This window comes from Falco biarmicus, chromosome 13 (assembly GCF_023638135.1).
Source record: "Falco biarmicus isolate bFalBia1 chromosome 13, bFalBia1.pri, whole genome shotgun sequence".
Taxonomy (NCBI): Eukaryota; Metazoa; Chordata; class Aves; order Falconiformes; family Falconidae; genus Falco; species Falco biarmicus.
In genome coordinates this window covers 8,870,143-8,891,700 of record NC_079300.1, presented here as the reverse complement: position 1 = coordinate 8,891,700, position 21,558 = coordinate 8,870,143, and the positions used below count along the sequence as shown (strand labels likewise).

The following is a 21,558-nucleotide window of genomic DNA, read 5'->3' as shown; positions in this document are numbered from 1 at the left end:
TGTGACTCAACTGTCTCAAAGTTTCAGGGAACCCTACAATAAGCCTTCACCAATTCAGTAAGTCTCCTGTATTCAACAAATATACTTTATGGCTCATAATCCTCAAAAGCTACTTTTACAAGCACGTTGTTAAGTCAGAAGCTGCAAGCAAAACTGCCAAAGTTTTTCTACATAAAAATCCATTAAGTTAATTAAGTAAATGTGTTAATGGGTAAACAAAAAAACACAGACAACCAAAAACAATCTCTTTGAGGTGTATCTAACCTTCTACTAGTAAAAAAAAATATCAGCGGGGCATGAAATGAGATTGATGAACCTCACATTCTATGTTTAACCCAACTGTTCTTAAACTAGACTGACATAGCCATTTCCTTCTATTGCCACAAGCTATCACCATGCCAGAGGGGAGACAGCTTCACCAGCACTCCATCCTTCTTTCCCCTTCAATTTCACACAGGTAAGCTGGTTTCTTCGAATTTCATTATTACATTCGTGGAGTTCAGGTATTTGAGCACTGTACTTCAAAAACAGACTACAAACATTCCCAGTGAGTGTACTTTGCAGGCATGATTGACCAAGTGCTTTCATTGCCCACTTTACCAGCTTTAAGAAAAAAGAACTGTCTTAATAGAGAACAAGTGACTATGTCCCCTCTCCCACACATTTCTTGTGTGAAATACACAGGCTTCTTACACTCTTTCACAAAATCTGCATCCAGAATTACCTAGGAAAATACTTTTCCAGAACTGAAGTATAAATGCATGCTATGTAAATTTTATATATATATATACACACACAGGCTGCAAAATCATTAAGTACTGCTTCAGCTGAAAAGACAGATCCAGAATTACATAAACTGTACTCAGTCTACTGCGTTTCCACTTGATCACACATTACCTTAGAGGATTTTAAAAAAAAAAAAAGGGGGGGGGGAAGGCTTTTTTTATGTTTAATTCCCTCTACGCCCCAGTTGGGCTTGGGTTTGTGTTGGGGTTTTTTGTTGTTGTTGTTTAGTTTGGGGTTTTTCAAGTTAATACAATAGCAGTGCTGCAGGAAAACAGTTCATATTTCTGAATTTTATTTCTGGTTCATTTAACACTCCACTAAAGATTCAGAAATAGATGTATAGAATAAATTCAGGTGGAAGGAGCCTCTGGAGATTATATGAATCAACCCTGTACTCAAAACAGTTCATGTTTGGTGTCCAAATAAACATAAACAAATCTCTTTTCTCTCTCCACTGCTCACATTTGGATTGGGATACTACAAAGAGAAACCTGTAACAATTCTTTGCCATGACACATTGAACTTAAAGAGCAAAAGAAAATTCCCACCCAGTTTTAGCATAAATATTTTTGTGGCCTTTTCTAGCCATAGCTACAATTTCAGACAGGCATCATCACTTGGAGCAGCTGCATGTCTGGCTTTTTAAAAGGATGAGACAAAACTCCCACAAGCATGGAATGCAATGCATAAAAAGCTGGAAAAAAAAAAAGGCAAAACCTACCTTAGCTTACACTACAAGCCACAAGTCTGTTTCTTCAGTTCAAAGTACAAACTCTTACTCTTTCCCTAATGCTCCTCCTCCAACTCAATCACGCATACAAGAAAAGCTCATATGGCCCATTTTTCCTCAACTGGGAGATACACTAGATCTCACACATATTTTGTTAATTACAAAACAGTAATTTAATATGACAAAACTTTTTATAGTAGTATTTTAAGAGTAAACTGGAAGAACTAATTTTGCAGTAATATTCCTGCTCCAATTCCAAATATATCATAAAAATATTTCATCACCAGTATCAAAAGTTTTTTACAAAAATCTTAGCTCCCCCTCACCCAAGTACAACATTAAGTGTCCTATTAACAACAATCTTTGTTAACCTTCATTAATGGACTCAACTAGGCAAAGTAAACCTACATACAATACACACCTATGAGATTATTTCTCACATGGATTTGAACCAATGTATCATCATCCCAATTTCCTTTCCCCCAAAACAGGCAAGAAAAGTAATTGCAATAGTCTTCTATTCTGAAACGAAAAATATTTGCAGGCTGTTCACATATCTGAGTATTCCTGGTACCCAGAGAATCTGCACCAGAAGTCCAGAAGACTACATCACGAATTGACTTACATACAAAGTTTTTAACAAAGCAGTTTGTGCAGAGAAAGTATCAGCCTTAGGCTTGCTGTCTAGCCATTCATAGATTAATTTCTTTTTGAGTTAAAACCATGATGATCATCAAGGTTACTCAAAACTATATTGCACGTGACCAAGTAATTAAAAAGCATGCTATACATTTTCATCTGAGGAACATCCATGATCAACTCCATTCTTTATGCAGTAACACCTTTTCAAAGTGTTATTTTCTTCCAATAACTGAAAACCTCTTATGATACACTTAGTCTTGTGAGATAGCATGATGGTAAAGCACAAAACCCTTGCTTGTTTTAGAAAATCCTATTCTAAAAATTTCAGCAACTTCAGGAGTAAGTTATCCAGGAAGAGCTATCTCCCACTTCCTTCCAGAAACAGCCCGATTGTCAGCGAAACAGTTAACTAACTATTGAACTACTTTATGACTTCCAATAAAGCACAACTGCTTTGTAAACAGCTCAGCTACACCACCTTTCCCGAAGAAAACTCTAGAAAAAAAATCTCAACACCCAGACCACTCAGTGTCATTATTCATGCAAGTAAACTGCAACAAGCAGCAAAACAAATCTGCCATTAATACTAAATGACACTTTGAAGCAGCCAAGCACACCTTGGCATGATTGTGCTTAGCATGCTTTGAAAAAAAAAAACAAAAACAAACCACAAAACACTGTCTCCAGGTTGCTAAGAATGGCATCAACTTAACACAGGACATCTGCTTCAGTCAAGTTTCAACCGTAGCTCCAACACTGCCATATTTATTGTTTTAACGAAAAAACAGGATATGTCACAGATCACACAAGGAATTGTGTGGTTTCATAAATTTCTCTGTAAACCCTATGAGCCTGGTTGATGCATCGTTTGTCTATGTGATGACATTGGCTAAAATATGCTTCCAAATGACTAACCACTCTGGAGAACTTTGCCAACGTTATTGTTTGAGAATAAAGTTATATTCTGTGAAACTTTAAGTCCACATGGGGCTTTATTTCAGAACAGCTTATCCAGTCAGCTCCCCACAGCAGACAAACGATTAAATCCCACCATTCCGAGTATTGGAATATTCCTAGCAACTAACAATGTTTACACACAAGAGGTGGACTTTGATTATTACACTGCATTATAGAACTGCAGCATGGAAGCAACAAGTATAAGAACAATTCTATAAGTTGTTAGGTGGGAGAAATTATTCAAAACACGATGGGATAGTTTCTAACTTCATCCAGTATGGTGAATTTGAAAACCTGCTATAGCTCAAAATGGGGATATTTATGAGTAACTAACAGAACAGAGTCCACATTTCTTCTATTAATTACTACAAAATCCAGACTCAGAATCCAGCTGACTACTCCTTTACAGGTCTGCTGCAGAATGCTCAAAACTGCAGAATTAACTGCAGCAAAGCTTTACAGTCCATCCTGTCTGCTTTTAAACATATACTTCCTTTGTGCTTGTTCTGTATACGCACTGTTTATGAAGTAAGCTCTGTTCAATCACATTTTTGAAGTCGACAAGAAGAGTTACAGAGAAAGAAGACTGTTACAGAGAGATACCAGTAACAGCAGCAGGAGTACTAGGTCTGACACCTTAATAACTTCAAGAACACTGAAAACAGCAACAAAAGCCCCAAAGAAAAGCAAACGTGCAGTTTGCATTAGTTTGGTCAGTTTTGTTAACATTCAGTCTTTTAAAAAGTACTGAAGTACTCATAAGAAATACAGGTTTCAGATTTAATAACAAAACCAAATCTCCTAGTAGCATGAAATAAGCAAGCTGCTTTTACAGGTACCATAAATGTGACACAGCTACTGTAAATCAACTGCAGCTGGAAGAGAACACCGTATGCCACCGATCCACACACACCCCCCGTCGGAAGAGGCTCTCCCAGTGTCACCAGCTGGCCCCACCGTGAAGCCTACACACTCCACCACAGGAGCGGCCGAAACACATTTAAAAACAACAGCTGTATTTCGGCGGTGGGAGAGAACCACACGCGACAGCAACAAGCTATTACGGTTTATCCCCTCCCAAGTCTCGTCCCTACGACGGGAGACCCACAAATCGGGATGCGGCAACGGAACGGCTCGGAGCATTGCTAGCCGAGGGAAGCCCGCCGCCCCCCGAGGGTCCCGCTCCCCCCTGCGGCTGCGGAAGACACGCCAGCCGCCCTACAACCTACCAAGCGCGGCGCTCCGCCGCGGGATGCCCCGGAGAGCGCTACCGCGCGTGGGGAACGCCAGGCAGCCCCAGGCCCGGCCCCGACCCCCTCCTCACTCACCTCACAGGCGCGGCCTCCCCACCGCCGAGCCGGCCCGCAGCCGCCGCCCCGACGGGCAGGGCAGGGCCAGGCCCGGCACCGCAGCACTCACGGCCCCCTGAGCCGCCCGGCAGCCGCCGCCACCACCACAACCCACGGCGGGTCACGGTCACCGTCCCCCACCACCACTGGCGGAAGCGGCGCCAACAGCCCCCGCGCCGCTCCCACAGAGCCGCCTCCCGCACGGGCAATAACAGGAAGGGAGCGGGGCCCTGACCCCGGATGGGGATGGCGCCGCCCGCCGGAAGTGGAACTGCGGCGCGCGCTGGGGAGGGTGAGGGGGAAGGCGGCGGAGGCGGTGGCGGGCAGTGCGCGTGCACCGCCCAGGGGGGGCCGGGGGCACGCGGCGGCGGAGGGGCGCGGCGTGACGTCACCGCGCGGTGAAGCGGCCGCCCCGCCCCGCCCGGCCCCGCTCCGGGGCGCGGCCCGCCGCCGTCTTCCGGCCGGGCGGGGCCGCTCCCCCTGGGCGCTCTGCTGCGCCCTAGCGCGGCGGCGGAGCCTGCGCCGCCCTGCCCGCTGCCGCCGGTGCCCCAGGGCGGCGAGGGGGGCCCGGGAAGTGACCCGAGCGGAAGCGAGGGTTCTGGAGGAGAATAACGGGCGCGTCCTTCCCCGGGCTGGCGCGCCTCCGTCCCGTTAATTGCTGTAAAGCCATTAACGCCGCCCTGCGCCCGCGGCCGGGCCGGCCGAGCGCTCCCAGCCCCTTCCCCGGGAAGGGGAGGAGGAAACCACCGGAGGTTTCCTGTGCGATCTCTGTAGCGCGTTGCTCGGCAGGAGCGGCCTCCCCGGCAAAGGCCCGGACTGGCCGGAGGGCGAGGGCGGGTGTCAGACGGGCACTGCCGGGCCCACGGGGCCTGGAAGGAGAGCGCTGGGCTGGCCCAGCTTGCGGGGAGCCCATGGGCCACCGCCGGTGAGGAGCGGACTGAGGGGCAACTGGCAGAACGCAGGTGGCGAGTGACCAGCAGGACACCTGGGCTCGCCAGGGGCTCCTCAGGGGGTGTTTGTCCCCTCAGTGGAGAGATGGCACAAGCGGTGGCACCAGGTGTGAACGTGGCGAGGGCAGCGGTCAGTTCTCTCCCTGGGAATGCCCCAGGGCTTGGTGCAGTACCCCATTGCGAAAAAGTCAGGGTTTTTTAATAAGATCTCACAAAAACCTGTAACGGTGAGTGGGGCTAACTGATGGATTCCTAGGCAGGCTGGCTGACTGCTACTGTAAAGCCTCGGGGCTGGGGTCAGCTTCCAGTGACTCGTCAGCACCTCCCCATTCCAACACAACGGGAAGAAACAGGCACTTGGCGGCTTTGGGACCAGGCGGCCCAGCCGCCATGGCGAGGCCTGCACTGCCTCCACGGCGAGGCCCGCACTGCCCTAACGCTGAGGCCCGCGCTACCATAACAGTGAGGCCTGTGCTGCCCTAACGCTGAGGCCCGCGCTGCTGTCCTTGGTGACTCAAGGAGAATTAACTTGCTTCGGTTACAAACACCATGAGCAAAATGAAGAAGTTTCCATATGCAAACCCAGGTCAACTGCTGTTTCTGCTGTCGAAAACTGGTAGTACCAGAAGAAAAATAAATAAATGACTCTGCACAAAAGTACAACTCGGGGACCAGCCGAGCAGTTCGGTATGTGCAGCGAGCGTTCAACGCCACTGCAGCCCGCGATGCCGAACAGGCCGCCCCAGCGACGGCTTGAGAAGCAGCCGGGCGGACGGGCAGCGCCAGCTCGCCGGCACCAGAGGGGGAAATGATGCCGGGCAACGGCGCGGCAGGGTCACCCGCGGCGGGGCCGGCGCTGCCCCCGGGCCAGCTCCGCCAGGCGGGCAGCGCTCCCCGCCCCGGCCCCGCCGCGCACGGAGGCAGGACCCGCCGCGCTCCCCGCCCCCCCGCCCCTGCGCTCCGCCGGCCCCGCCCCGCCGCGCTGCGGTCACTTCCTGCAGCTGGTCCCGGTGGCGGCCGCGTCGCCGGCCCCGGCCCTCCTGCCGTCTCGGGCACCGGCTGCGGCCCTGCGGGGGCAAGGTGGCCACGGGCGCCGCGGGGGGCCGGGGCCGCCGCTCGCAGCCCCCGCCGGCGCGGTAGGTGCGGCGGGGGGCGCTGGCGGGGGGTCGGGGCCCGGGCCGCGGGGCGGGGGCCACAGGGGCTGTAGTGGGGCTGGGGGCCGGCTCTGCCGGCTGCGGCGAGGAAGGGGGGTCGCCGTGTTCCTGCCGTTTTTCGGGGGCGCTGAAGCTACTCCGGCGATGCGGTCGTCTGCCTCTGCCTCGCCTTCCTGCCCGTTGTGTTTCTGCGTTTGCCAAAATTGTGTGTTGGTGCCTTGAAGTCTTGCTCAGTTGCAGTTATTCCAATGCGGTAGATACCAGGGCTTTTGCGGTTTGGGTTTGTATTGTGGTTTTTTTTTTCTCTTCGATTCCATCAGCAAGACTGCAAGGCATGCAACTTTGCCGGAATGCCTGCTAGGATGCCAGGGTTTGCACCGTGGTTTCTGATACCCCGCTGATGTAAGGGATGATAAATGTTCTCTGTGTCCGGGTCCCTACATAAGTGCCCTCCCCAGCAGAGGGTTGGGGGCCCCTGCACCCTCAGGTGGAATTGCAGGCGATGTGTGTTTGTTTTGGCCCGCTGGCTTCGCTCCCTGCAGCGTTATAAAACGACCCTGCTTTTCAGGGTGAAGCTCTGTAGGCCTAGCCTATGGCTGAAGGTAAACCTTCTTGCAAAGTTAGGTTACGTGGTGTCAGTGTTTCAAGATACAAGTAGATTTGAGAAGAAATTATTCCTGTCTTGAAAATAAACCCAACCACAAAACCCACAGCTTGTTCATCATTTGTGTAGATTTCTATCACTGTTATTAGTTGCCTCAACCACATGTAAAACTACCTCTGGCAGGAGCACGTGGCACAGAGATTTCTCACTTACAGCCCAGGAGGCTCACATTGTGTACGTGCCCGCTCCATCAAACGGTGCCAGTTTCCTTTCCCAGAACCGTGCTTCTGGCAGCTGGCAGGTTGCTCCCTGGTATCTGTGCCACCGGCAGTGCCTCACTACTACTGGGCTGTGGTACTGTGGGTGTGAAGGCTGGGTCTTCTCCTTCAGTGCTGCTCTTGGGATGCTCCAACCTGGAAGTAGTGAGGAGGGCTGCATGCCTGGCACTGTGCATCCACCTGAAGACAGCTGGCACGGAGGAAAGTATGTCCTAGCCCATGCAGCATGTAGGAGGAGGCACAGCTGACATCTGAGATGATGTCTTGAGGCAGAATGTCTCCTCAGCTCACCCTGGCCAGCTGCGGGCCCTTACCCTGCCTCGGGCTGTACTGTTATGAGTCGTTAGTGGTGGAGGTTCCTCATTCTGTTGCTGTTTTGTGCAGTAAGGATTTTACAGCTTCTCGTGTGAAGGGAAAGGAGGCGTTGGAGATGTCCTGTTACCTTTTTCTGGACAGGGTATCTCTAACAACCAGCAGTGGAGGGTTAAAGGGACATGTAAATGAGCTGAATTTGAGTGATTTTTTTTTTTTTCTTTTGAATGATGTCTGCAAGAAAGAAATCAACAGAATTTGAGCAATTTTCAGGGATGAAGGATCACTGTTAAAAGAAAATCATAGTTGCATATGCCAAGTCAAGAAGTTCTAGTTTTAAAATTGCCCATGCAGCCTTAATTTTATCTTCAGACTACTACTTACTTTAAGAAACAGTAGATGACCTTACAATTAAAGATTTTCAAAGAATATTACATTATACCTTTTCCCCTGTGGATGCAGTACTGTAAGCACTGTGCCCTGTCTTGTACATGACAAATCCCATTCGTGACAGTTGCGTATGGAAGACTCAGTGCAACAAACGCTCATGAAAAATTAAGCAGATGGATCCTGATTGCCATTTACTGTGGATGTCTTTATATTGCTCTGTGAAGTATTTAGCTATAATTTACTCCCATGTTAAGGTAAGAAGCCCATTATGGTAGTGCATTAAAACTTGGAAATTGGATGGCACACTTACCTGCATGCATAGTTGCTCTAAACTGCTCTGATAGGCCTGTGTTATGATGTATTTAACCATCATGAATATGAACGTGTTCCATCTGTAGCCCCACAGAAATTAATTAGACTGTCTACCGCGTACTAGTTGAGAAACTAAAGGTAGTAAAATCTGTGGTAGTTCTGTTTAACCAGGCACACATATGCTGAAAGTTGGAGAGAAGTTAGGTAACACTGCAGAATTTACGCTGCTGATGGGTGATTTGCACCGCGCCATTCCTGTGTGTCCTCTTCCTTCTTCGTTGTGGATTCCAGTTTATCTTGTTTCAGTTAGTTTTCATGAGACCAGTTTTGATTTTGGTTTTATGGTGATACCATGTTATGTATAGTTCTCATGGAATTTCACGGAGCCTTGGTGGTGAAGGGATATTGAAAAACATGAAAACTCCTGGTGGCTCTATAATAGCCTTAAAAGCTTGTCCCCAAGGCAATGTATGCTGCTCTTTTTTTTTTTTTTTTTTTTTTCCTTGTCTTTTTTTCCTTACCCTCAGTTACTAGTAATATCTGAGCCACCTCCAACCTTGTATTATTCGGAAGTCTGTTTTTAGAGGCAAACATTTCAGAAATGCTTTTGTCACTTGAGCACTTTAGTCCCACAGATTTTCTTTCTTTTTCCTCATTTTTTAAAAATTATTTTTTATTTTTCCTAATTGAATGTAGACCTCTGGGGCCAGACTTTCAGAGGTAATGCAGTACCTAAAAATGCAGGCATCAACTGGGATTTTCCATAGCTTGAATGTAGCAAGGTATTTATCTCCTGCTAATTTTAGCTGATTGAAAATCCCGGAAGTTCTCCCAGGTAAATGCTGTCTGCTTCTCCAGGTTCTTAAATGACTGTGAAGTTAAACTGTTTTCAAAAGCAACTACAGAGCAAAGTTCCTGGGTGGTATTTTGTTTACCTTTCCCTAATTTTCCCAAAGTGTTGTTTTAAACAAATGAACAAAGCCCATAGTGTAAACATGGTTGCTACCAATGCAGCCCTAGCTGGAGGTGATCTGCAAAGGCCAAGATAATGCTTCTCTTGATCCCAGTGTAGCAGCGAGCAGGATTTGTTTTGATAAGAAGCTAATAAGACACTAACAAAAGTAGCTGTGCCTTGATTCATAATATCGCTGCTCCGCATTATTCTAGGAATGTTCATCCAGGCTTTAGATGTGATTTATAAACTTTAATTAAATAAGCCTCTCAGAACCCCTTGTTGGAAATGTAGGGATAGTTCTAAGAACTTGAATTAACGGAGCAATAACTGAATAAAGGTTAATATGGGATAAGCTCTCCATTTTGCAGGAGAAGTTACAGCTTTAAATGTTGCATCGGTTGTAGTTAGTGAAGGAAACATGAGAAATAGCTCAAGGTCATTCAACAAGACCATGGAAGAGAGCCCTTGGGAGCTGACTGCGTACAACAAGGTGTGCTCAAGTTGATTCCCACTCTTCTATTTTTACATGGGAAAAGTTAACTGTAGAGTGTCTTTCCTCAGGAAAGTCTTCATGAGTTTTTGAGGGATGTGTGGGCCTATTTTATACCTACCTATATAAAATAAATCTGCTTCAAAATATTTAGGTTCTTTTTAAGTCATCAGTGGCTGTAATACATTGTACTATTTGTTTAGGTCTTGGAGTGTGAGGTCTTGAAGTGTGAGCTTGTCCTTAGGCTGCTAAGAGAGGACGTGGCTAACAGTTGTATTCTTCCCATTCCCATTAACACAGCTTTATGTGCTGTGTCTGTTTTAGGTCACGTCTTCTCATGGTCATGGAGCAGGGGGGCGGGCGTGCTTTCAGTCAGGTACTGTGGGTGGTTAGGAATCGTCACCCATCCAGGGTACTGCCATGGGGTGTTAACAACTACATTTCAGACTTCCATTCACTTCTTATACATGTGTCTTGTTAATCTGGCCCTGGTTGTCTGGGATGCTGCTGTTCCTGTGGGGTAAAGTGTTATAAACAGACTTTATCCTGCTTGGCATTGTGAAAAGGCATAGAGCCTAGGAATTTACAAAAGTTGTCTTCTGGATTGTTGATATTTCTGTTAGCACTGCTTATTTCAGCACTTGTGTCTCTCTGGTCTAGATCTGAAGAAGATTCCTCATCCTTCAGAAGTAGCATGCCCACAGTCTTCCTGGCCAATGATTCTTCTACAGCAAGCAGGACTTCTTCCTTATCCTGAGAAGCCTTCATCTCTTCCTATGTCAGTGGCTACAAGGCCAAGAGCCAGCTCACCACTGTCCCCACCAAAATCTCTTGGACTGGGGCCCTCCTTTCATCACACGCAAGAAGAAGAGCTTGCAAAAGTGGTGGAGCAGGACCCTATGCTGGAGGAACTATGTAAGCCTCTGTGCTGTAAGCTTTGCAATGTCACTCTGAATTCAGCACAACAAGCCCAGGCTCACTACCAGGTAAGAAGAGCAGCAGGAGGCACAGCTTTCAGGGCTGCTGCATCTGCAGCCTGCATAGACACACCTGTGCCAGCACCTGCACTGCCAGCAGCGTTGCCGTGCTGGGACAGAACCAAGTGTAGGCTAACACGTGAGGACTAGCTTAGCTTCTCAAGGGGGTTTTGAGTGCTGTGTTGAGGTGGCTGCGCACCAGCAACAGCGTTTGAGTTAGCTCATCTAGAGCTACCTCTGCACCGTGTAATGGACTGAAACTGCTCTGTAGACATATCTTCACCTTACCTGATTTTGCTGGCCATCCAGACATGCTGCAGTGCTTAAATTTAAGGTGTCATCACTGGAGCGTTTTGCAAAAACATTGTTCACAGGAACAGAGAAGTAGTACCAAGATGGCTTGGGTGAAAAAGCAACACTTGTGATTTTTTTTCCTTTGTTTTATGCAATTTGTTTTTCACCTCTACACTCTTCCAGTAAAATTGAACTTCTCATTCCATAGACATGATTTGGTAAGGCCTGGACGGATGTTTTCTGCTGGATCCAGCTGTGCCATTTGGAAAGGGGACTGCTGCAATGTGCTTATCGCAGTCTCTTTTCTGAGGTTATGCACACCACTGATCTGGTGGGGGCATTTATACAAATGCTTTCATCAGCTCAGACCAAATTAATTTTATTCAAGTTGATCTGGCTGACCTGTCTGAAATAGGTTAGGGACTATTTCCATATGCTTCTCTGCTGAGAGATCAAATGTGTCAGTCTTGCATTACCCCATTTTACTAGCACCCTCTCTGCCTAGTGCTGTATTTGTGTGAAATGTGGAGATAGTGACTTTCTCCACCAGTGAACCCAAAGGAGTGGTTGTCTGTATCCTTAGGACACAAGACTCAGATCTCAGATTTGCTGTTGGCCCTGAAAAAGTGGTATCCTGCCAGTGAAGGGGTAGGTTGAATTAGTGTTACACTTTAATGTCGGATTACTGCAGTATTTCTGCCATGAGGGGACAGAAGTTTATAGTACAGAACTTGCATGTATGCCTTACTATGTATCCACAATGCATATACATATTGTCATGTAGCTCTGTTGGGTTTTCAGAATACACAAAAAAGATGTATAGTATAAGTTTTCCAAGAGAAAATAAAATATGAAGCAAGGTTTTTTACTTTCAGTCTCGTGTTTTTAGCTCATGCTTGCAATCTCATGAAGAAGTAAGTGTGTGTGTGTTCAGGCTTATCAAAAACATATAGAAAGCACTTAATCTTTCATGTTTAAAATACAAAATACTGTCTTCAAGCAAAATGGAAATAGATTGTGGAACTAACTGTAATCTTACTGATTTGAGAAAATCAGTTGAAAGTGAGGCCCAGTCACGCTAGGTGAGGAGCATTTTGGAGGGGGATGCCAGCATCTCTCAAGTTCAAAGCTGTTATTTTCTGAGTGACAGCTCCTTACCTGAGGTGCTGTCTTCATGTCCATTTCTCATTTTGGTGTCTGGTTACTTTTTCTTTCAGTGTGAGATACTGTTATTAGGGCAGTGATTAATCTCTGTTCTCTTTCCAGGGTAAAAACCACAGTAAGAAACTCCGAAATTACTATGCTGCCAATAGCTGTCCAGCACCTGCCAGGATGAGCAATTCAGTTGAGCCTGCCCCAGCTCAGGTTGTCTCCCTTCCAACTCAGGTAAGGCATGGGAAGGTGACTGAGATCATGCTGCTTGCTTGTCACCTAACCCCCAACAAGGATAACTAGATCTCATGCTTTGAGGATTACCACAAGTGTTGGGAAAGAATTTTCCTTGTGGTGGCACAGGATGGTGGAAATGGCTTGTTGTGAGCTGTTTGCTTTCCTTTGAAGATGCAGATATTGATCTGCCCTTGCAGCAGAATATTAGACTTGAAATGTTCTATTTCTGCATGGCGAATACTTTGATTCCTAGGTAAGTCTGATGTGCTGCTGATTGTGGTTGTTTAAGGGCAGGTATAAAATAGCATTGTTGGAGCTGGATTTGGACATGAGGGTGTGGCATTCACTCTGCACAGTCATCCCTCCAGTGTGTGAAGGAAGCCTACCTGGGAAAAGTGCTTAGGTGCTCCTACGGCCATTGCCCCGGGCTGTTAGCTAACTCTCTTGTCTCTTGTTTTCCCTTTTGAAGTGCTGCTTCCTGTGTGTAGGGTGAAGGGATTGTTCCCTCAGTGATCCAGATTAACTCTGTCTTGGGCACATTAGAGGCAAAAGAAGTGATTTTTGCTTTCTTTTCTAGAATTCATCACTTCTCATTGTCATGGGACTTAACAGCTAACTTGGCTTTTGCAAGTGACTGTGCAGGGAACCACAGCTGAGCTGCAGGGATTGAAGCTGTGCCTGTTGTTTCCCAAAGCATCAGCCTGTGTTGTCTGTAGAAAAGCAAAGAGCGTTTGCCATAAGTGGCAGATTGTTATACATGCTGTCGGAGCCACCAGTGGGAGACTCAGTCCCATGTAAAATGCCTTTGCAGCTCACAGAACTGAATCGAGATGGTGTGGGGTCCAGTCCTAAGTAGTGGGATGCGAGTCCTATACCTGCTGGGGTATCTGATGTGGTTTTTAATGGAGAAAATGGTCCGTGGCAATAAAAAGACCACTCTGGGGCTGTGCGAGGATTCATGTAATGTAGAAGTCAGAACTGTGGGTGTGTCTGTGTCTATAAGCTTGAACAGTGACAAAGGAAACATGAAAGAAACTCGAGTTGGCAAGTCCACAGTGACATGGCTGTATGATTCACTGCTGCCGCACTGTTTACAGAGCGCTTTTCTCTGGATGATACACACTGAGGAGACACGGTTGCTGCTCTGATCGGGCTGTGGTCTGCCTAGACAGTCAAGGTATCCTTCATATGGCAGGAGCTGCTCTTGTGAGGCTGGGTCCTTCCTTTGAAGTCTTGATCCAGGTGTCCTCCTACCTGAAGGGTACAGGTCAGAGGTTTGGCAGCTCAGCTATTGTTTTTTTTATCTCTTAGTGTGGTCAGGGTGCTGTGTGCAGACAGGGTGCTGTGGAGAGGTTAGGTACATTGTAAATAGGAGAGAGGAGCACTTTTACCTTTCGGTGGATCTTCCTCAGTGTGAAAGTCATTGCTCATCAGTTCCCAGCAGTCAGGGGCAGAGGAGTTAGAGCTGTGAAGCAAACAAGCCTCTGTAGCTATTGCAGAGGTACAAGGTGTGTGTTCAAATTGCTTTCTTCTCCATCTGAGGCCAGGGCTTTGCCTAGATCTCAGGGAATTTGCAGGTTCTCCTGGAGGCTGAGGCAGGGATAATGAAGTTCTGGTAAGAATACTTTGAGAAGAACTTGAGTGTCCTAATCCATATGTTCTAATTCCGGCTGGCTTGCTGCCTGATGAAGATACTGGTCTCACTCCCTGTGATTCAAATATTTCAATGATTTAACCTTCTTGTGTTTCACATGCTGTCTCTCCCTTTGCTGCTAGATGGGATCAAGTAAACCAGGTGGCAGAGTGATCTTGGCCACAGAGAATGATTACTGCAAGCTTTGTGATGCCTCATTTAGTTCTCCGGCTGTGGCACAGGCTCACTACCAAGGGAAAAATCACGCCAAACGGCTGCGTCTTGCAGAAGCACAGAATAACTCATTCTCGTAGGTATTGTTCAACTTCACGCTCAGGCTGAAAGCATGTGGCAGTGTCTCTGGCAGTCTTTTTCTCAGAAAACTCTGAATTGCAACTGTTCATATTTGTTTAATCTTCAGGGATGCATCAGAACTAGGCAAACGAAGGGCAAGGAAAGAAGGGAATGAATATAAGATGATGCAGAGCAGAAGAAATATGTATACAGTTCAGAACAACACAGGTAACTGGAAGCTTGCATCTGTTCTATAGTTGGAATAATAATAATAAACAGTCTTGTTTTTCTTTTGTTTCTGAGGTCTGTTTTAGCAGAAACAGGTTGTGAAAGGAGCTGGTCCTAGCTCTGCTGATGCTTCTTCAAGTCTGCATGTTTTTTCCCAGCTGCTGAAGTTGCTTTGTTTTGTCAGCCTGCTTGTTAGTTTGGTTTCTCAGTTTGTAACTTAATTTACCATCTGCCTGTCTCTAAGGCTGCTCTAAGTGGTGACAATTTTCCTGCTTTATTTTCTTGGCAAGTGGCCAGGTGCTTTGACTCCTACTGTAGCACATCAACCTGTACTTGCACTTCCATGACCAGAATGAGACAGCATGTTAGCCTCCCTCTAAGACCATCTGTTCCTAGAGTGTAGTCCTTCCTCAGGTGTTAGATACCAGCTTTGCCTCTACTATGATTTAAAGTGTGTTTATATATATATGTATGTACCGGCCCAGTATCTGTTTCTCTTCTTCATTTTAAGTTGTGTTATGAGCACGTTAGCTGAAAACCTGGTTCCTGGTGAAGCTTGGTTTAATAGTGTCATTCTAACCACTGCCATGTGGAAAAGATAAATCCTTTAAAGTTGTATTAAATATTGTTTTGTGATAATTTTACATGGAGGCAGGTTATTGTATTCAAAAGACTGTTCTAATTCTGGAATTGGAAGATTAAGAAAAAAAATGAATTAGCACTTAAATGATTAGACTCCTAATTTTCAGAGCCCTATTGGTTCTTAATAAGACTGGGGCATTAAGCCCACTCTACTGCTCTGGAAAATACCAGCAAGTTTTGCTCCCCTCTGTGCTACACCCTTGCAAATCTGGATGTCAGCAGGGAAGTTGTGTGGGAAAATAAGATTCAGACTAACCAGTTAAAGAAGCTAATCTTTGGCTGCTTTTTAATCATTAGTTGGACTTGGAAGTTGTCACTGAGCTGCCTCAAGCTTTTCTTTCTTATAGATAAAACAGGCTTTTCTGTTGACTCCTCAGGTCCCTACTTCAATCCCCGCTCACGCCAGAGGATTCCTCGGGATCTGGCCATGTGTGTCACCCCCAGCGGCCAGTTCTACTGCTCCATGTGCAACGCCGGGGCCAGCGAGGAGATGGAGTTCAGACAACACTTAGAAAGCAAACAGCATAAAAGCAAGGTGTCCGAACAGCGGTATAGGAATGAGATGGAGAACCTAGGCTACGTACAATGACGCGCCACCCGTGGCAGTAGTTTGCAAATAGAGCAGCTTGTCTCTCGCCTGCTGTTTGCCACATGCCCTGCTTTGTGCTCCATTTGGTAGGAGTATGCTCTCGAGCTATACATGTAACACCTGCAAACTTAATGGTATGGTTAGATTTTCTTTCTATCATAGCTGGCAGGATGACGCTGTGCAGGACATGAAGTGTTTTTGATGTTTGTTTGCTAATTTTCTAAGGCTCTTCATTGCATTGAGTGCCGGGGAGGACTTTGTCTTCTCCCCAGCCTTCTGCATGAATATGCAAAGCCCAAGAAGTGCTGGGAACTTCTGTGGTTCTACCACACAGGTGGACCATGTGCAAAGCCCACTCCCCTTTTTGCACACCACAGAGCAGTGCTCCAGAATGCCTCCCTACAGCAGACTGAATCTCTGTGCAGCTTGTAAAAGAGGAGCAGGAATGGGGCCTGTGAAGGTGTGAAGTAGGTGGTGTACTTGTCCACAAATTGCTGCCTGTGGCCCCCATTACAGCCCAGAGTAGGTTCTTTCCAATCTTTGTAGAAAGGCTGTGCTACCTCTCCTCCTTGGAGGGTCTTGCCTCTTACCGCTTCCTCTGCAATGCAGATTTCATTCTGAACATCTGACATTGGATATCAGCTGATTAGCCCCATTCAGAAATACTCTCTTCTACCAGTTAACAATGAAAAAAAATTCTCAGTTTGTTGGCTGGGCACCTTAATGCACCATGGGTGTAGCTCATCTCCCTGAAGAGAGTCTGTGGGGATCTCAGTGGCTTAATGATGCGAGTTGGAAAGCAAACCTGGTCAGATGAGACGTGTTCTGCCTTAGACCGAGTAGGGTTAAGAATAGGTTGGAAGGAGCTGTCAGCTGTAATTTCTTTGCATACTGGTGTAGAAGAGGGCAAGTGTTGAGTCTCTGGCCTGAAGCTTTATTGCTCTGGGAGAGCAGGGCTGCCCGGACCTTGGGGAGCAGATGTCGGTATGTCCCACTTCCATGCCTTTCCCTGGAGAAAGCCTGACGGGTGTTATAGAGGAGAGCGGAAATGCTCCTTTGGACTAGAGCTACCGATACTGAATGAATTTTTTCCCCTTTTTCTTTTCCCTTCTCAGGATGGGTTTTAATTCCATTCCTTGATGTGAACTTCACTGTTTTAGGGACCATCAGAAGTCTAAAGTTAGGTAGGATGTGAATGTCAAGGATGACGGTTGTTTGAATAACAGCTTTTTGGCCAGACCGAAGTATTCATGAAATTTGTTAAGCAACTTTGTAAGCGTACACAAACCCAAAGTGGGGGTGTGTCTCTTGATTTTCCTTAGCAAAAGTAGAAAGGGGATAAAGAGCAGAAGTAGGGCTGACATTTATTTTTCCACTCATTTGGGTAGATGTGAGGAGCTGTGATTGGAATCCAGTTCACAGTGTTTCTAAAACATTGGCTTCAGTGGCAAGTGCAGCATGTTTGTAAAGTCTGTTGGACCCGATTCACCACGGCGCTGCTGCAGCTGTACGCTGGTATAGCTTCTTTGACTTCAGTGGCAGGTGCAGAGAGGGGATAAAGGAAGCATCATGGCTTGTCTGTCACTCCTCTCTAGGCAGTACGTTGAACGAGGTGCAGCTCCTTTGGTTTCAGTAGCATTTTACCAGGGATAAATTTTACCTAGTGCATAATGTTGAAGGTAGCTCCTCCACCCCCTTTTTTTTGCCATTCTGATCTTGCCTCTTGCATTCCAGAGGGACTTTCTGCTTGCCTTAAAAAACAAAAAAAATGAGTAAACTAACAAAAAATCCAGATAGTTTTAATTCATCTCTTTAGTCCATCTCAGAAAGGTTTGTTGCACTTGGCTGCTCCTCAGAAATAGAGTATTGTTATCTTTAGCTATCTGACCATCAGGTAGCCATGCAACCTTAATGCAGCCTTTCTAAATCTGGGCAAGGTAAGCTCTTGCACAGTAGTCGAAAATAGCCCCCTACATCATTCCATGCTGATCCTTGCCCTGCAGATACAAGGAGTGCAATGGACATCCTCTTGAATGGGATTCCCTCCCCTCCTTTGTGCAAAGTCCACTTAAATAGGGTTTGTGCGCTGGCGCACGTTAGAAGGTAGGAGGACAGGTGCCCAGGTTGCAGAGAACTAACTGAGCAGTTTTGATGGCCTGTAAGTCTGTTTCTTCTGTGCTTTCGTGCCCCTGGCTCACCCTCTGTGTAGCCTTGAAGAACATTCCCCTTGCAAAAATCTGTTGTCAGCCTTTTCCCTTCATCTTTTGCAGTCAAAGAAGGGCTCTGGTTTTCTCTTTGTGTTCTGTCTTTTGTTTTGCTAGCCTGACGCCACTGTGCAGGGACAGAGGGGATTGGATGAGCCTTACCACAGTGTGCTTCGCTGGAGTGATCCCTACATTATGGTTAGACATTCCTCTTGCTGTAAATGAAAGCATGGCATTTCTCATAGGCTGCAATTAGTAGCAGAAAACCACCACTTTGTGACAGATGAGCTGGAGGAGCTGTAGGTACTGGTGTTGTCTAGCTTATTGCTAGGCCCAAGAAGGCATTTTTGCTTGCTTTCATGTGTCCCCAAAATGAACTGTTCGCTACTTTGCTTTGGTTGTTGCATCTGCTCCCAGCCCAGCAATCTGCTCCTCATTTGGCATTTCCAGTGACTGCCAAAGGTGTCAAAACACAGTTTGCTCCATGTGGTGTTCCCTCCTGGTGACAGCTGGTACAAGGCGCCACAGCACACCAGTGTGCTGGTGTGTTTGGGGCGGTGTGAGAGGGAGGTGCAGGGAGCTGTTCCTGCAGGCTCCTCTCCGCGCGGGGCTGAGTTCCGTTTTGAGGAATGGCTTGAGTCTGCCCTGAACAGGGAGGCCTGTATCTGCTTTGTTTCATTCAAGGGAGCACAACAAGTGAATGTTGTCACCCTGAGAATTTCAAAGCGGTGGGTTATACAGCAGGTACAAAGCAGACAGTGGAACTGAAGCAACAAGAGTAGGACAGGTTTCCTACATGGGAGGGAAGATATTTCTTGCTGGGAGAAGCAGCTGAGACTCACTTTGTCCCAGTGCTCTGTTGCGGCCGTTCCCTACAAGTGATCAAATCTTTCCTCTCCCTCTTCAGCATTGCTAAACAGTTTGTGATCTTCCTGCTCTGCCTCTAGCATAGAAGATGGTTGACTGCAAAGAGAAAACACCACACCTCACACAAATATCATTAGGGTTCAGGAGGATCCAAACTCATACTTGCCAGCATGAGAAACTGGGTGGATCCTGATTTTATTTTTTTTGGTGAAAGCTGTTCTCCAAATCAGTGTTCAAAACACGTATTGAAAACGCATCCTGGCCAAACCCTATTTGATGTAGATGGGCTGGAGAGAATACCGTACAGCTGTAGTACCATTTTCCAGGCCCAATAAGTCTTTTTCTTATGTTAAACAAAGTACCAAACCCAAGAAACAGGACTTCTGTGAAGCTGTCTCATTGGCCAGTAGGTTAATGACCTTTGCTGCTAGAAACAAAACATAAATCAATGTGTTCATATTTATTTTACTATGCTGACCACTAATTGATTTGTTAATATTTAAGGCATTATTCTGTAGGTTGTTTTTGTTTAAGTGGAAAATTCTACATCGCACTTTGCTTTTGGATCAGAACAGGTATTTATTATATTTGTGAAAATGTTTTCCCTCCCACATATGTATTATTTTCTTTCCCTGGATAAAAAAAAAAAACAAAAACAAAAACAAACCAAAATCCAAACAACAAAACCCACCCCAAAACCAACGAAATCCCCAAATCCAACCGATGGATCATCTTTGCTTTTTTTTCATGCCCAACCAAATAGGTATTTCCTTGCAACTCACTCTTAAATGTTGATTTCTAAATTATTATTTTTTTCCCCTGCAATGGTTCCTTTGGTAATTTGGGGTGATATTTTTAGACACACATAAAGTTCATACTACATTTAAGCATTTCTTTTACGACAAGGAAGTAAACTGTGGAATCCGTGTATTTGTGAGGAGTATGAAAGTGATACTATTTTGTTTGTGTTAAGCATTAGCTGTTATTTTGCATTCTGCACTAATGAGTAAATGTGTTATAATCTTGCCTAACATTGGTCTATTTTTGACTTTTTGCTTTCTTCATGTACGTCAAAAGGAATCCTGAAAACTTCTGTGGAGTTGCTTAGGATGGTCATCAGTGTAACAAAATGCAGATTTTTTTTTTTTCTGTAAAGCTTCTTGTCTTTTTTCCTTTTCTAGATGCCCATTATAGGGCATTAGAAGGGAAGGCTATTGCCATAAGCACGGATTCATATTTTAGCTTACTAATGCATGACGTCCTTTTGCTACTTTACTTAAGTAATACTCTCACCGTAACTAATGGGAATCTTGCCCAAGTCAGGAGTAAATGAAACACCCTAGCTAAATATATTATGTTGGCTAGGGCCAGGCAAGGTACATTGCTGAGATTTGTCTCCGACTCCTATGTTTGGGTTGCAACACTCTTAAGGTTTTGCTTTTTGAGGAATGTGTATCTGGTTCTGCAAGGATTTGGTCTTGTTCGAGCTAGAATAGTTTGAAGTACATTGACTTTCGTTGAGTAGGAGCAAGCCTTGAAACCCTTCAGGAATTTCATACTGCTGATGTCTTCTCATGTATGTGTTTTTTGTTCTGTGTTTTTTCTTAAATTTTGCAACCTTATATACAAGGATGCTCTGAATGAGATGGACATCTGTTGCTGATTATGGAAAAACAAATGCCATGGTTGCCAAAGGATTAACAGAAAATGGAGACGTATGGACATTTGAAGTTTAGTTTCTTTGAAGTTAGCGGCTAAGCTCCTGTTGTTTTGAGCTGGGCTGGTTTCATTGCCCTCTGCATAAAGTTGGAAGTGAAAATAAAATCCACTTTGAAATAAATGTGGTCAAACAGTAGTTCTGGGAATCTCTCCTTTAAAGAATGTATCACAACTAAAACTGTATCTTTTTTTCCTGAAGTATCTGCAGGTAAAGGCAGGACTGTGGATTTTTAAAAATCAAATCAGTTTTTCAGTCTGTGTTTTACAGGGGAAAAATTATTTGATTTAATTTCCTTCTGCATCTGTCCAGCAATATCATTTGCAAGTGCTTTGAATGTGTTTCATCTGGAGCTTTCTTGTCAGGTTGGTTTTGTACATTTATCCTTATTTTCTTTATATTGTACTGACCCTCATGGGGGAATACTTGATGAAAATGATTTTTTTTTTTCTTCTTCTTCAGTATATAATAAATCATCTTGCTCTTATCACAGCCTTAGTCTTTGGTATTGCTACTGCTTGTGATATGGCTGGACTGTGCATGACTGAATTGATTTTAGCCTAGCATTGAGTGTAACTACACGAATAGTATGTTTTAATACTGATAAAAAGAGTATAGTTCAGTGTCGAATTTGTTGCTCTGGAGGGAGGTCAGTGTGCTTTCAACTATTAGTGAAAGCCAGCTGAGTTCTCCCTCTGAGCTGTGTTGGCTTCAGGAGGGGTTGGGAGTGCTCAGCATCTGACAGGATGGGAATCAGAAGGTACGGGAAGGGCTCTGTTTCTGGCTGTGCTTTCCCCTTACGTAGACATCACAAG

At 45.7% G+C, this 21,558-nt stretch overlaps 2 protein-coding genes across 6 annotated transcripts in view; one reads left to right on the top strand and one right to left on the bottom strand.

The window, feature by feature from the left end:
- Positions 1 to 4,603, bottom strand: part of PIK3CA (phosphatidylinositol-4,5-bisphosphate 3-kinase catalytic subunit alpha) — a 49,546-nt gene extending 44,943 nt beyond the window's left edge. Inside the window, exon 1 of the mRNA XM_056358490.1 lies at positions 4,444 to 4,603. The gene's annotated coding sequence lies outside the window, so the exon portion shown is untranslated. The remainder of the gene's footprint in view (positions 1 to 4,443) is intronic.
- Positions 4,604 to 6,397: 1,794 nt separating this feature from the next.
- Positions 6,398 to 21,230, top strand: ZMAT3 (zinc finger matrin-type 3). 5 transcript variants are annotated; one of them, XM_056358500.1, is made up of 7 exons: positions 6,401 to 6,550; positions 9,824 to 9,909; positions 10,570 to 10,895; positions 12,447 to 12,566; positions 14,346 to 14,512; positions 14,624 to 14,724; positions 15,744 to 21,230. In XM_056358500.1, exons 3-7 carry the CDS (start codon positions 10,626 to 10,628, stop codon positions 15,953 to 15,955), a joined length of 870 nt encoding a protein of 289 aa, XP_056214475.1. In that variant the 5' UTR covers positions 6,401 to 6,550; positions 9,824 to 9,909; positions 10,570 to 10,625; the 3' UTR covers positions 15,956 to 21,230. The 5 variants fall into 5 exon arrangements, with proteins under 5 accessions (XP_056214472.1, XP_056214473.1, XP_056214475.1 ...); XM_056358499.1 differs by having other exon boundaries at positions 9,788 to 9,909; XM_056358497.1 differs by lacking the exon at positions 9,824 to 9,909 and having other exon boundaries at positions 6,398 to 6,550.
- The last annotated feature ends 328 nt before the right edge of the window (positions 21,231 to 21,558 follow it).